Source organism: Odontesthes bonariensis, chromosome 2, assembly GCF_027942865.1.
Source record: "Odontesthes bonariensis isolate fOdoBon6 chromosome 2, fOdoBon6.hap1, whole genome shotgun sequence".
NCBI lineage: Eukaryota > Metazoa > Chordata > Actinopteri > Atheriniformes > Atherinopsidae > Odontesthes > Odontesthes bonariensis.
In genome coordinates, this window is record NC_134507.1 from 21596969 (window position 1) to 21613490 (window position 16522).

The 16522-nt window shown below is 37.6% G+C and overlaps 1 protein-coding gene across 1 annotated transcript in view; it reads left to right on the forward strand.

Moving 5' to 3' along the window:
* Positions 1-16522, forward strand: part of arid5b (AT-rich interaction domain 5B) — a 75219-nt gene that overhangs the window by 25883 nt on the left and 32814 nt on the right. Inside the window, exon 4 of the mRNA XM_075479000.1 lies at positions 9170-9400. Coding sequence (XP_075335115.1) covers positions 9170-9400 — 231 coding nt within the window. The remainder of the gene's footprint in view (positions 1-9169; positions 9401-16522) is intronic.

The window sequence follows — 16522 nt, forward strand, 5'->3', positions numbered from 1 at the left end:
ATTCCACTGTGGTGATTTATTGATGCTGCACCCTCTCCGTGATTAATGTGATTTTGTTTACTGCACTCACTAGGTTGTAATTAGTGAAATGTTCCAGCACATTTTGTTTTATCCAAGATAGTGTAGTCATTCACAGACTGGATGAGCAGTGAGTCATGCAAATTCTGTGAATTTGTTTCATTGTTTTGTGTAATTCGCTCTTCGTTTCCCACTTTTTTTTCTTTTTTTTTTACGGTCCGTGTCATTTGCAGATGGTGTGTCCTCTTTATTTGGTCAGGTTTCAATAACATGAAACCAATAGCCAGATTTGGGGCCTGCTGCTGCTTATATGGCCCCCTGTCAGTGTCATTGAGAAGTGAGGCAGAGAGAGGAGGAGAATGAATCAGAGATGTGTTATATATTATGAGAAGAGGCTAAATGGAAACAGGGTAACCTCAGAGATCAATACAGAGCACAGAGAAGAGAGCCTGCAGCATGAAGTAAGAATACCAATCAAGAACCTCTTCCTCTCTGTCTTTCTTTCTCTTTTTCCCACCATTTAAATACTTTTACCTATCTTTAAAGCTTTTTTTAAAACTACTTTGCGTTACCATTGAAGTTCTGAATAAAAAAAAAGAAACATCAAATATGAGAATGACAGTGTTGGCTCTGGGTTACATGCCTTGCCATTTCTCGCCAACCCCACTAAAGCGGCAGGGGGATCCAGTAAATTCCTCGGCCAAGCAGATAATGTGGAAATGTTGACAACAGCAAATTTGAGCCGAGTGAGTGATTTAAAGACTACAGCGGGTGACAGAGAGCATGAGAGTAATGGTTTTCAGCTTCTTTTTTCTGCTCCTCTGTGACAAGAAATGAGCACACTTGCCTGGGAGAGCTGGTCAGGGCTTGTGGGCAGTTTGAATATTTTTAAGCGTGCTTGATTATAAATGACACAGTTTACATGAATCACTTTGGATTTTTAATTGGCTCCACAGATCTTCTTTTGAATGTCAGCAACCCTCATAAAATGACTAGTTTTAGTCCCAACTTCCACAGAGGCAGACTATCTGGGAGACGCAGTAGTAGATAACCCTCTTTATTTTCTTGTTCTGAAATTCAATGATATCAGTGATGTTTCATCTAATATTGCATTAGCTGTTCATCCAGCAGAGCTGCTGCTTCAACCTCAACTAATGAGTTTCATGTTGCATGCAGCTTTTCTGAGATTTTGATCATGATGAGTAATTTGTCATGCTTGTTATGAAAGAGAAATTCTTCCTTTGCTGTAATTACACAGAATATTTGTTCATAGTATCATATAGTGTCAGAGCTTGTTCTCATTATTTCCGCTCCTGTTTCTGTCATATAGTCTGCAATGTAACTACACAGTACAGTCTCCTCTTTTATGTTTTTACTTCAGCAAAGCAAAGGCTGGCTGTCTGGAATATTACCCTCACATATTTCAGATTCATCCTGTGTTGTTAAATATAATTTTGTCATATTTATGATACAACATTGGGTCATGCATTACAGCGTGTTGTTTTTACTATGCTGGAGTAGATTGAGATCCTTATTTTTAGAGTGTCTCATGGCAGCTACTGTAGCTAATGACTTTACCAGTCTGCTGTGGACTGCTGTCGTGTCGCTTACAGGGTGATAAAGGAGTGCAATGTTTCCAGTTTAGCATGTCTTTACAGGACTGTGTTGTTACACAAACGGGTATTAGATACGTTCTTCTCTTATTAGGTTCTTTCATTCAGGGCTACAGGTGTTTTTATATTACTGTGTTGGTACAAAAATTTGTTTCCAAGCCATATTGTTAATTACACTATATACATTATTTTTTTGTCTGTTTGAATACGTTGATATTTAAGAAATCAAATTGGCAAAAAATAATGTAGTGGGAGTCAGCTGCTCATCCTTTGTTTGAGATGAATCAGACTAGCCACTAAGCAGTCTATATCCAATTGTTTTTCATGGGGATGAAGAAAAGTGAGGGAAGAAAAATTAGCACAGGGTTCAAAAGTGTTTCATACAGTCAGGAGGAGAGTTTCTCTGTAAAAGATTTACTTCCCTGCGAGTGGACTTCAGGCGTCTTAACTTGCAGACCTTTTTGTAAAAAATGTTGAACACACTAAAGAAAAATGGAACAACCAAAAAGGTATAAAGTAGCTTCTTTAAAACGGGTATTTTCATTGCACAGCTGTGAGTGATTCGGGTTTCTTAGAATGCACCCATGTCTAAGACAGAAAAGTCAGTTGCAAACCATCCCAGTGAAGAGTAGTTTTGGAAGGAAATCAAATACACAGTATGTAGACACAGATGTTGCCTAAAGAACAGTATGAATTTCATCATGTTTCACATTAGATACTGCATTTGTTTTGCATTTGCTCTCTGTGATGGATTTCCAAATATACTATTAGAAACTCTAAAGTCTGCAAGTGGATTTTAACACTGTTGTGAATAGAGAACAAAGTCTGCCTGGAGGCCTGGAAATCAGTACAATCAGATCAAGCAGTACGTCCCTTTAACCCACTCAGACCTAGGGCTTTGTTTGAAAAAACTTTACCTCAGGGTTCTTTGGGAAACTTAAACCCATCCAGTAAAACCCTTTATTTTTCAGCCTCTGAAGGAATTAGAAAAAAGGAGAGATTAAACCTTTAGATTTTGAACATTACATAATTTTCCATGCTGTCTATCAATATGTGTTCATGTAGTAATTTATTTACCACATTGAAAATAATGATGTGATGCTTATGCTGTACCAAGTATAAATTGGTTGAGAAGGAGGCATCCATCTGCTGTACAGCAGGGCTGTCTGTAACATCTCGTCTTGTTTATGCTTTATGTCTTTCTCACAATATCACTTTTTGTTTGTGAAACATCTGTCTCATTAGTATTGGTCATGACACCAGTGACACATTGTATCAAGATCACTCCATGCTATTTTGTTCCTTGATAAACAGAACCATACCAGAAATACTAGCATTTTTTTTAATTAAATACATGAATAAAGAATGAAACATTCACTGATTTTGTGCTTGCTGGCTGGTGTATTATTTTTAAATATTCAATCTAAAAGATGAGTGTTTTGCATTCTCATTAGTTTATCTAACCATTTTCCCGACATCTGAGGTTCTATAACTCAAAACTTAACCACTGGTCTTGTTTCACAAGCAGTTCGCTAATCTCTTATTTTGATTCCTAACATTACAAAAATAGTTTGGCTTCTTTAAACTGTGGAATATTTGTAATATCTGCCATATCTTCTCATCTCAAAACACAGCGAGAACTCGTGACTCATCTGTGCTTCTGTCACATTCTTCTTGCCTTAATGTAACACACTTTTTACTTGACTAACTCAATAATCTCTGAAATGTCAGCTGCTTGAGCAAAGAGCTGCTTTGAGACTGATAAGACCATAGGTGAACATCCCTAGAGTATTTTCTTTTGAAATAATCCCCATTACCTGCTGCCAGGGCAGCAACTAGTCTTCCTGGGGTCTACACATTGAACAATGATACATAAGAATACACTCAACTGACAACAATCATGTTGCTATTTTACACCTGCAACTCTGAACCCCTCACCCACCCAGTCCCCTATATCACCCCACCCACAAGACACCATTAACTTCCAGTGAACACACTGCATCATCAAAGATGCAGTGTACGCAATACAATGCGTAGAAACCAACTTCAGTAACAAGATCTCAGCATGATAGAGTAATTGTAGGATTAAAGAGATAGAGACAACAACATAGTCCATATCAGTTCTCCGAGAAGTCTGGAATACCAAGTACCATGAAAAAACCAACTATAGCACTAAGATGGTGCACTGAGAAGAATATACATATATTAGTTTAGTTTGTTTGCTTTGTTTGAGAATAACACAGAATAGAAGCACATGCTGCTGGTGCAGCTGCTGTCATTAACCTGTATTCAGTTTAATCTTGTCAGAGAAGGTACCGCTCATAAAATAAAGAATTTGTCTGCAATAACTTGATTTTCCTGAGGAGAGGTATCTGTTCTCTCCGTCTCTCCTTCTCTCAGCTTGTCTGTTTGTCAGATTTCACAGAAACAACATAATTAAACAATAATTTGAAGTTATCAGTCCATAATTATAGATATTTACTGTGAATGCATAAAAAAACTTGTATAATAGTTCCACAAAAGAGATCACAGAGTGCAGACGCAGCTTGAAGAATGTAGTGTCACAATAACTGAATTTTAGTTTATACTAACTTTCTCACAAATAAACACATTTCAGAATTTCTTTTTCTGTTAATTTTGTGCCACTTCTGTAGGACGTAGTAATGATTTTCAGTTTTTTAAGGGGAAGAGAAGCCATTAGATGGCACTGATTATTGAAACTAACAGATTTGATTGATATTTTGTTTGATTTACTGGAGGCTTAGTAATCAGAAATTGCATTGATGGAATAAGACATGGATGATAAATTAAATTCAAATTAAAAATCCACAATGGTAAAAAAAAAAAGGCATCCACAAACAATGAAATGAAATGTATTTGTCTGAATTTTAGAAGTTAAAACACCTCAAGATAAAAAAGCTTAAAGAAGGTGCTAATTTTCCACACATTTGATATTTAACTGTAGCAGAGGAATGAGAGGAACTAGATCGCATCTTTAAAAAGCTGCTGGAAATAGTGGCAGAAATATCACATTTCTTTTCATTTCTTCCAGCAGGTTTAATACTGAATGAAAAATATTCAGATAATTATGCAGATTAACTGAGGTCAGCTCAAGTAATCACGAACAGGTGATTATGTAATAACTTTGAAAGGCCTAATGATAGCTGGTAACTGAAGGATGGAGATGCAGGGTCGTGTCTGAGAACTGGCAGAACAGAGTCTACATATAGAGTTTAAATTTGAATTAAAGAGTTGAGTCACTTGTATTTCAAATACTTATCAGTCAGATGAATTAAAAAGAAAGGTCAAAACTGAAGCAGGACATATGGGAAATATTCTGTCTTTTACAACAGTATAACTATTCTGCCCCTACTCACAGCAACAGGAAACCTATGCTAAAAAAAATACAGGTTTCCAGTTGTTAGGAGTGCCAGCTCAAACAATAACTCTGACATATGACATCATCAATGTTGTTCTTTTTGTCGTGGCAATACAACAAGCTATGTAGGTGTGTAAGATAACTCAATTGATTCTTTAAATATAATACATCTGAATAGAACACGCATAGTACTTGATATACTGTTTAATGTTTAGTATTCCCTCTCACTTTACTGCATGATTTAGAGTATCAGAATTTATTGAGTGCTGCACTGACAGAGTGGTTTCTAACGTCAGCTGTCCTGTAGAGCTGTTGTGACCCTGACACTATTGTAGTTTATGAGGTCGGGATCTTTACAGCGCGTTCTGAAAATAATCTGCCACAACACAGCTGTTTGATCAACATGCTACGCTATCACTACAACAGAACAGACAGACAGACAGACAGGGAAAATAGAGAAAGAGGTCCTGAGAGGAAGATTCAGATTTTATAACGTTCTCGCAGTGTCTTCCTGCTCACTCCGGCGAGACAGGCACAGCCCCGACCAATTAGAAAGCTTATAGTGAGATAAGGACGTCCTTTATTTCGAAAGGTCGGGGCGTAAGAACAAAAGGAATCTTTTAAAGTATACATACACTCAATGTACATTACACGCACCAACACACACACGCACGCTGACATGCATACTTTACAACGCCTTTGTACAGTTATTAATGCCCTGCAGCGCTCTCACCAAATTGAATCTAATCAAGTGAAATGTTGTGAGTGTCCTCGGGAGAAAGAGCAGGTCTGACGGTGACCGCGTACAATAAAATCTGTGACATTTGGAAACAAAGTCTGCTCTATACCTCCAAGCTCTAATTGCGTACGACAAATGCCGCAGTCTTGGGTAAATGTGTGTCTGCCGTGTGATATGCATGCGCATGTATGCAAGAATAATTGTGGTTATGCATCTGTTGGCTTTGTGGCACCTTTCTCGAATATAGAGTCTGCTGCATGTATGTGTGTATTTGTGAGCTGGTTGAATGGTTTTAATCATTCCTTTGAAGTGGTCTTCATATTGGAGTACAGTGGAACTAATTACACTAATTGTTGGGAATGCAGCTGCTGTAAATATGCTATGAATGGAGTCCCTCCTGTCCTTTTCCTGCTGCACATTTCAGTGATTTTATGAGCCTCCAGCCTCATAAAGTAAAACCAAAAAGGAAAAAAAAAGGCTTTTTGTAATATGTTAAAGCCTCTTTTCTTTAAAAAAGCAATGCAAAAAAGCCTGCTAGTTAGCCAGTCTTGAAATATTTACTTACCAATGGCATGTCCAAGAGCTTTGTGAAAGCAGACAGGATGGTGAATAATTCATATGAAACTGTGTTTCAAATTGCTTGACTGTGCTTCATCAGCTGTTGAACCGTGTAGTTAGCTTTGTATGCAAGATATTACCACTCATTCAAACGCCAGAATGAGCAAGTCTTAAAAAAGAGTCAAATCTATTGCTGTTAAGCGTTGTCTTAGTTAAGTGTTAAAGTGATTTACTACATTTTGACTGTCAGGCAAATCATAATCTATGTAACCAGATATCTATTTGAATATATGCTAAATTTGTAGGCAATGGGTTTGGTACAAGAAGCTTTCTTTATAGTCTATTTGTAGTCCGCTTCGAACGGAATGATCATGTTAGAGTGCTTTGTTTTATTGCAAGTAGATAGGACATGTGGCATGCAATAGAGGCAGAGTGCCTTGGCAAAAATACTATCACAAAATCATTTGCTATCATCTGGGGGACATATCACTTTTTTTATTTTCTATATAACTTTATCAGCATTCATACACACATATTTTGTGTGTTGCTGCATACTGACCAATGAATAATTGAGTGAATGAATGATTAAGATAGTCCTATTTTGCCTTGCTAGGTTTTACGAGGTGAATCTAATTGTGCATTGTGTGATACTGTACATCTTGCATCTTGTTAGAATGTTAACACACATAAATATATAGGTGATTTCCACTCATCTCTTTGCTGGCAAGATGTAGGCGTGTTTTTATAGCAGTAATGTTTATCTGCAGATAAAACTTATCTGATTTAGTTGAACAAAAAGCTCTGCCGAAGTATTTCAAGGGGAGAGTCTGGGTCCTATATTTTCTCTTATACCTTCAGATTGGCTCATTCATATACAAACTACTTAACCATCCCCTGCTGCATGAAAATAATTACCAAGCAGTTACAAATAGTATTTTCATTATGCAGTTGGCAACAGATATGTTCTTTTAAGCAGAACTGTCTTTTTATTCACCACTAGCAATCGGTAATCCCAACAGTCAACTTCCTATTAGTCATATAAAATCAACAAAGAAGATTATTTAAGTGAGGATTGCAGGGAAAATGTCATGAACATATATCCCTCATAAAACTCAAACACCAGAGCTGCTCATGCATAAATGTTAGTTGATTGCAGTGACTTTATTTTTCTGTAGCAGCTTGTGTTACCTTTCTGACACTCGCATTTTTTATGCCTTTATCTTAATTTTGTTTTATTTTACCCTATAATAATAAACTTTCAGTCGTAAGTGTTCAACAGAGCCTTCATGGTATTTTTATTAGGCAGGGATGGCAGCCTGTCAGGGGGACCACCCCTTTGGCCCAGACTGAAATATCTAAACAACAATTTAATGAACTGCCAGCAAATTTCACACACACAATTATGCCTCCCTTAGGATGAGTTCTGAAAACCGTGGTGACCCCTTCCTCCTTTTGCTCGGTTTTATGACCAAATACCTGGAAAACTAATAACAGTCCCATCAGCCTCAGCTGTTCTTTGCATTTAGTCCTTTTTAGGACATTGTCAGCAGGTTAGCAGGCCAGACAAATTCACTTCATGTCATGTTGGCACTGTCATTGTGACTATCTAAGCAGGCTGGACTTAATCATTTTTAATCTTACATGGCATCAGTGTAACATTAACAGTTTGTATATCAGCATATCCTCTTGGCTTTTATGGCAGTTTATCATGTTGTTCAGTCTGCACTTCCTGTCCTGAGGTTCTTAAAAAAAAAAAAAAAAAATGGAAGAGATTTCTTTGCCAGCAAGTTGTCTCACATGATAATGCATTTGTTAAACACACACACTGTCAGTGAAATATTAATAGCAGAGGCAGCGCAAACAATGTTGAGCTGAAGTCTGGCTTTAATGGAAGCCTTCTCTACAACCAAAGTAAAACAATGAGTGTTGATTTTAAAACGAGATAAAACTGTGATGTGCAGTCAAAGTCTCCTTTTTTGTGTGTGTGGTCAGTAAGCAAACGGCTACACACACACATGCTTGAACACACTCATTCACACCTGCCTTGTCTAAATTGCTCTGAGGATTTTCCCCAGTGAAGTAGCTTGTTAGAAAACTAGTCAGTCAAAATAATGTGCTTCTCAAGCTGTTCTGACATTCCTCTTGTCATCCTAACAACTATGCGTGCGATGCATTTCAAACATGCAGCCTGACAACATATTGTAATACATTTGAACAGCGGACGTGAAAAGGTGTTTTGTCAGTTGGCTGAAATGTACAACAAGGAAAGGATGTGAAACCTTTGTGAAATCTATTTAAAGTTACAATGACAGCAGCTTTAGAACATTTCACAACCGTAATGTTGCATTTCCTCAAAATCATTGTGCAGAAATATAAAGTAGCAAAAGAGATCAATGCATGTTGGATGGAAGATATAGAAATAGGAGCTATAGAAATGAACTGGTTATGGGTCAAAATAGCAAAGATGGGGAGCTTTTCTAGGTCTAACTGAAATCTTTTTGCTCTGTGTTGGATTCATAATGATAATGATTTCCTGTAAATTTCAGTAGCTCTAACTTGGAGTCTAAGATCACAAACATTACAGTCATAAGAATTTAAGGATAGTATTGACAGCACACTGGGAGTTGTGCTGTGATATAACAGTAGCTACATGATGATCTATGAGAGGGAATAAAGCCATAAAACCTGAGGAGAAATGGAGGAATAAACATGTCCTGTAAAGCCCCTTCACCACAAATCTTACAGGAGCACTTGAAAAACTTGTTTCCTATTTCCCTACAGTACTTTTCCAGTTCAATAAATTGAACTATGTGCAATATCTTTGGACCTTCTGACCACTTGTCTGTATTTTGTGTTTTTTAGGCCAAGAAGAAGATGGACGGAAAGTTTTAGTCCTCAGTTACCCCCAGTACTGCCGCTACCGCTCTGTTTTAGCACGGCTCAGGGATCAGCCGTCCTCTCTGCTCATAGACCACACGGTGCTGGCGCTGGGCGGCATTGCTGCATTGGGTGGGAGCACGAGGATCCTGTACTGCCGTGACACCTTCGAACACCCCACCCTGCTACAGAATGAGAGCATCTGTGACGAGTTTGGTGAGTGTGACAGTTGGAGATTTACCTTTAGATAGGTTACCATAACAGCTCATGTGAAACAGCAACAGCTGTTATAGAAGCAGTTTATGGTGCGCGATGTGTTGCAGGTTGTGAAACATCAAAATTGTTGTGTCCTGATCTACCAACATTAGCATGTACTTAAAAGTCATTCTCATCATGCGTTCTTCAAACTTTCAATTAAGTCATTTTGGTTAGCCAGACCATTTGATTGAGTCCCCTTTAAGTGGAAAATTGATGTTTTGGGGAGACTAATGTAGTTCCATTGTGTGAAATTGCACTTGAGTGGATTTAAAATGTTGGTTGTGTAAAGGCTGCCTCTCGAAATTAAAACCTGCACTGGGTCTGACTGTGGTTAAAGATACAGATTTGAAAATGACAAATGAAATGACAGATACACACATGGAGGTGCTAAGATGGAAAAAAAATGAGCTCACCAGACCTTGTAGTTGCTTCTTATGTCTAAGTCAGGCTAAAAAAAGCTATGTTAGCTTAGATACATGGCTGGGAAAGTATTAAGATCCTTAACACTTATATTGCTGGAACATATCTTGTATTTTTATACATTGAGACTGCAACTAATGCTGGCTGACTAATGAATGATTAATCTGTTGAAAAAATTTCCATCACTCATTTGGTTACGAAAAACAGTGAGAGATGTTGCCACAAAGACCCAGAGTCCACAGTGACACCCAGTCCTCTGCTCAAGCTAATTAATAATATATTAATGTGTGCAAAGTCTGGAGTCATAATATGTTTTACATGATTGATGACTTTAGTGATTAGCAAAATAGCTTCAAATAATTATTTTGTCTATTGGCTAATTTAATGAATAACTGTGGAGCTGTAGTATATCACAAGTCTCACTAAAGTAAACAGTTAAGTAAAGCAGCATGAGCACTTCCAGTTTATACTTCATGTTGTACTTGAGTAATTAGAGCTACATTCCATGACTCACTGCAGGGGTGAGTGAACCACACAGTCAGCTGCATTATGGGGAATATAGGCACCAGTGGCAAGAAAGAAAAAGGATTTGTTTTTCATGAATATTGAATTTGACTTTGTTTAATATAAATCAGCTAATTTGTACAGCCTAATAAGTACAAAGTTTTTCTCATTCATAAAGAAGTTTTTGCAGTTTTACTCTTAAAAATTTTGAAAATCACCAAACTCTAACTGGTGTTTACACCGTAATTATGAGAAAAAAGCCATAAACAGAATGATTTGATGTACCAGTCACTTTGCTTGGTTCTGAATGAAATAGAAAAAGATCTGTTATCTTATTACTTGATAGAGAGAAGTTTGTTTTACATTCCACATCGCTGCAATTTGTATTTGAGTGGAGATCATACATATGTGTGTTTAGCTCTCACATCAGACGGTACTCCCTTGTTTATGAATTCTGCTTGTCATGTTTGCCAAATGAATTAAGGCCATCTAAATTGAGCATGCTTTTGATCTTCTAGTTTTAAGATAATTAAGGCTGAAAGAAGATTTCATGCCAGTTAATCCTTTGCTTTACAAGATATTTTCACAATGTATTACAAAATATATCTTCTAATTTTATTTCTTTGATTTAGGCTCGTCTCAAGTACAGTCTTTGTGTTTATGAATATGAGCGAGTGTTGTTCAAACATCCTCGTCAGTCACACCTATGAAAAGCATTCTGCGGTCCTGCTGAGGAATTGTGAAGTGCTGGAACATGTCTATTTGCCATTCATTATGCCGTCTCTGCTGCTCATGAATCCACACATTTTATTAAGCCCGAGCTAGTCTACAACAAAGGAATAATGTGATTCATCTCTTTGTACTTATTTCCTCCACTTGGTAACTCAGCAGGAAAGTATGACATTCCCAGTAACAGCTCCTCTGGTCAAAAGTCATTGTTTTTCTTTTCCTGTAAATTTGCCAGAAGGTAAGAGCATTTTAAGAGACCAGCAGAGGTGAGACCAGAAGGGAAAACGGTTTTAGCCATAGGAAAATAAGTTATGAATAGTAACGCTAACATCCTGTGGCCGCTGTTGCTCATTCGCTTGGCTCAATGATGCCATTCCTCTGTGAGCCACATTTAAGCTAAAAGTTTATTTTCATAGCTGAAGGGAATTCTTCTTTTTTTTGTTTTGTTTTTTTCAAACTCATGCAGCCAGATTCTTTTAATGTTATTCACATGAAGGTTTTCTCAGTTTTAGGTTGACTTTTATTTCAGCTTGAATTGCTGCTTTGAGACTTGATTGTGATTTGTTTCAAAACAGCAGAGCTAAGTAATTTCCATCACTCTGGCAGGTGAATACGGCCTCAAGGGCGTCTTACTTACAGGCACAAACACACACATGAATGTTTACACATATGCACTTGGAAACATGCACAGCTGCTGAGTACAGTTCTCCTCCTATTTACAAGCCCCATACAAAAAAAGCAGTCATAAAAAAACATTAGATTCACCTTTATTCGGATAACTGCCAGCTCTGTGGACACGTAAAAAGCATTACTGTGCTGATGGGAAATGTTAAAAAGTTAAAACTTGTCCTGGGACTTTGATTTCTGCTTCCCTCAATGCTAATTCTGACCTTTTGGATTTAGTCAGAAATGCAGTGGCAGCTGTAATAGTCGTCCATCTTGTCTTGGCTAATTCATGAAAGTGTGTCAAGGTACCTCAGGGGGTCAAAAAGAAGAGAGAGCTCAGGCATAAAAAGAAAAAAATAATGGTTTTGCTGAGTGTCAGCAAGCCTGATGTACAGTGTTTTGCAAAATGTAGCCAACAGATGATAGCCTGGTGGTGAAATCCAGCCTGTTCTTGACACAGCACTTCATATGTTGCTTGTGCAGCACAACCAGTTTTTTATTTTATAAGCAGCACATGCTATTTTATTTGTGCATGTTGCATTGTCATTTATCTGGATTGTAGGAGATGAGCAATGAAACACCCACATGCTCTTGCTTCTCTGCTTTATATGTTTATCATCTCTCGAGTGTTTGCACTGACTGCTTGATGAGGACGAGTTGTTCCTGCTATAATGACAACAGTTAAATGACATTCTGCTTAATTTAACTGAATCACATTTCTCATCTGCGTCACCACTGCTGTCCCTTCTTTTGAACCATCTTGAGAGAAACTGCGGTTGCGTCGGTTACCAGATCTTTAGTCCTGTGATCCATATTCATGTTCAGCATCGCCTGTCACCCCAGCAGCTGCTTTCCTCTCGGGGAATGACACAGTTTTTGTTTATAATTATCACGCATTCTCTCTATCATGCCAGCGTGGATTGATTATACCCGTGCTACTTTGTGTCCTCAATTTCATTTATTGCCAGGAGAAATGTAATATTACCACTGCACAAACGTCCAACAGGAGATATAAATTGTGTTTTTGACCGCACTGGTACAAATATTTTGTACTTATTGCGTTCTCACTGACATACGGAATGAAATCAATCTCTTATATGAACCTAAGAATAACAAAGGTGTGACATTCTGCACTGTAATAATATTGGCATTACTGAGGCTCCTCTGCAGTGATAAAAAGCCTGAAATAGTTTGAGCGGGCCAAACCTTTTCAAAGCTCAATGACAGATTACAAATATTTTATGCTATACTATGCGGGCTGGCAGTAATTTTGGCAGGGATATTGTTCGGGGTTTGCTATAAAGTTATACCATAAACATGCGTAAGCTTACCCAAGCAGTGGTTTATGATCACGATCTATTTAAACAAGATGGTGGTTTGTTAAGAAAAATGTTATGAGCAACATTTTTGCCATTTTTCACTGATTCTCTCTGAAGTTCTACTCCCAGACGTTCCTCTCCCCTCCTTTCCTCCACCCCATCAGAAACCTAACACTCCTTGTGAACAGAGCTTAAAACAACAGCATTTTGAAAGTTAGTGAGGCAATCATGTTTGAGGCTAAGCTACCCTCCTCCTCCTCCTCTTGCTCTCTCTCATTTGTCCTATATTCCCCAGGTCTCATTTCTTGGCACAGAAACTATATAGTTCATACTCAGCTCAGTGTGTTTTGTTTGAAATATCTCTCACTCAGTATTGGTTTGATTTATTTTTTTTGTCTTTTTATTAAAAGAAACATTTTTAGTGCAATCCTTTGGAATCGTTTTTTTTGGTAATCCTCTTGAGTGGGAGGAGTATGAAAACAATTTATTCCTTCAGTATATTAACATTGTGCAGATGCACTGATCACAAACATGATTTTGCAGTCTATTTTTGTCTCGCGTGCGAGCCAGATTTGTGCCTCTGTAGCTGAATTTGGTTGTGCTTTATGTGTATTTAGGAGGCTCTCTGTACATGTCTGAGTTGATGGCTACTGTGCAAATAGAAGATAAAGGTTTCTTATATGGTAACTTCAGGCTTCTGACTGAAACGGATACTGAAATATACCGTCGAAGTGGACATGAAGAAAAAGAAACATTTAAAAGTGGAAAACATTAAAATGTCAAGCCTCTTGGTCGAGATAATATCTTATGAGCTTGATTGGGTTGGGTTACCAGATGAACATACAGCATGATGTCATTGTTTCCACAACTTGAACCACTTTCTCGCTGCTCTTGAAACATGAAATCTGATTAGTTGAAATATGCATATGCCAATATTGTCCCTCGACAGCCCCTTCTGTTAATGTAATAGGCAAATTGCTTGCTAAGCTCATGTTTTCTCATCTCCTTTGCAGATTTGTGTTAACCAACAGCCCATGAATATTTCATTGTCCATATGTTGTGGTGTTCAGAGGCCATAGAGGAGAATTTTAGAGGAGAAAAGAGCACATGCTGCGGCTGTATGGTCACATTTCATAATCAGGACATGGACTGTATATACAGCTAAGCTGAACATCTGCTGTAGGGCCACTTACTGTACACCCAGAATCACATATTCTCATGCCATTTTGCAGAATCATTTTTAATTTCCTAATCATTTAGCGATACATTTTACACATAGAGTTCCTACATAACACATAAACAAATATAGCCTTAATAAAGACTTTCTATTTGTCTCAAAGCCCTTATGTACCTGGTATGCAGAGGCAGAATCAAAGCCACTGTGCTATTTAAACTAAAAGCACTTGGCTTCAGGAGCATTAGCATTACTTCTAGGCTGAATAAGACACAAATTTTCTGATTACCGTATCCCTATTATGTCACCAACAGCTCACCAGCTTTCTACACATAATGCTTAGCGTTGTTGCTTATCTACTTTTAGCAAACAGCACATATAGATAAATAAGACAGATTTCAGATATGTTGACCTGTGCAAAGGTTTCTCAGAGGAGCAGCCAATCGAAGAGAATTGATAATTAAAGAAACAGGGGTATGGTCTCACAGGAGTTAAAGGACTAGGTCAGTGAATTTACTTGTTGTATTTACTTAAAATAATGAATTCTAGTAAATCAAATGCTGTTTAAAGAGCTCAATTTTCTCCTAGGATAAAGACAGTCCCAGTTTGTGTGCTAGTCTTGACTCTGATAGATTCTGGTCACTATTCTATGTGGAAAAAATATTACACTTACATAAGGCTGTAAAAGGAATGTGCACATTTTTGTGAGGATCCACATAAAATGTTTATCTCTCACCTATTAGATTTCTATCAACAAAAGCTGAATGTAATTTAAGCGGGGATTGGACAGTAATAAGGTAGCAATTTACAGATCTGGTTAAAGTTTAACTTTATTAGGTGACAGTGAATGTGAGGGAAGTGAGATATGTATAAGTGTTGATATGGAGTACAAAAATAGTATTAACACTCTTTATTTCCTGTCTTTAATGGAGTCGTTGTAATTTTCCATTTCACTTGAGTACTTGTCAATCACTTCACAGAAGCATAAAATGTACTTTATGCAGGTGATCCAACACAGAGAAATGTACTGTCACCATTTTATTGTCACCCTGTCATCACATGTTATTGCAGCTGTGAGTAGTGACTGTTTGGAAATCTCTCCCTGTGGCTGCATTTATGGAAACTCCGACATCCAAGATTTCAGAGTCGGCTGCCAAACAGGAAGCATTTTAAATCAGATCAGTCACATGTTATTGTATTTGTTATGTGTTATTCCTCCGGTTGTAGCTTTCTGTCAGCATATTGTACAGTCGTTTAAGAATGCAGTGTTTTTTTTTGGGGGGGGGCAACGGATGATGTTGTCTTTGAATGCACCAGCAAAGACTCAACCCAGTTCTTACTTGCTATCTCGGTGTCACAAATTGATAATACTGACAAATAATAATAATAAAGCAGATAATCCTGAAAATAAACAAGCAGCTCACAGAGAAGACATTTTTTAGAATCTTTAGCGTGGCCTAGTGTTAAAAAATATATATACTTTAACTGATCGTGAAGAGACTGAGATAAAAAGATGGAACAAAATGTTAAAGGTGCACTGTTTGATCTAGAAAAACTGATAAAACTGCAGAGCTTGTTATTAATGACTTTACACTCCAGCAGAGGAGGCCAGCTTGACCTCATTCATAATGGCTGTGATGATTATTTCATTAATATACCTGTCAAATGTTGAGGAATCACTAATGGAGAGCATGGTTGAAATAAAGAATAACATGATCAAAGGATACAATTCAATGTTTTTACTAAATTGCAGATGTGAGCTGTGATACAACTTCTGTCCCTGATAAACTTCACATAAGAGCGTGTTGCAGCCTGGCTTGAACTGAGTCATCTGTGTAACAGTAAACGCTGTTTACAAAGTCTGCCTCTGCCAGTGAGTCTGGCATAGAAACACTGCATGAATGCAGCGTTTTAGCTGGGTTGCTGAGTTATCTTTCTGCAGGTGGAGGCCTGTTTCAAGTTGTTATTCCTGAAAAGAGCTTGTGTAATATGTGACGTCAAAAACCCTTGTTACACTGCTCATACATGATGGCAGTAAAGGGGGATTATATTGTACGTGATGGCTGTGATTGATGTTCCAGGCATTTTCCAAACATTTTTTGTCTTGTATCTCTGCTGGCAGCTGCTTCGGTTTACAAATGTGTTACTTTTTCTTTTGAGCGTTCACCTACTTTCTTTTAAATGAAAAAAGATTGAAAGAAAGCGGGGAACTTGTTATGTTTTTAATTGTTTTGAATGTATTATTTGCAGATTTTGGAATGAACTTCT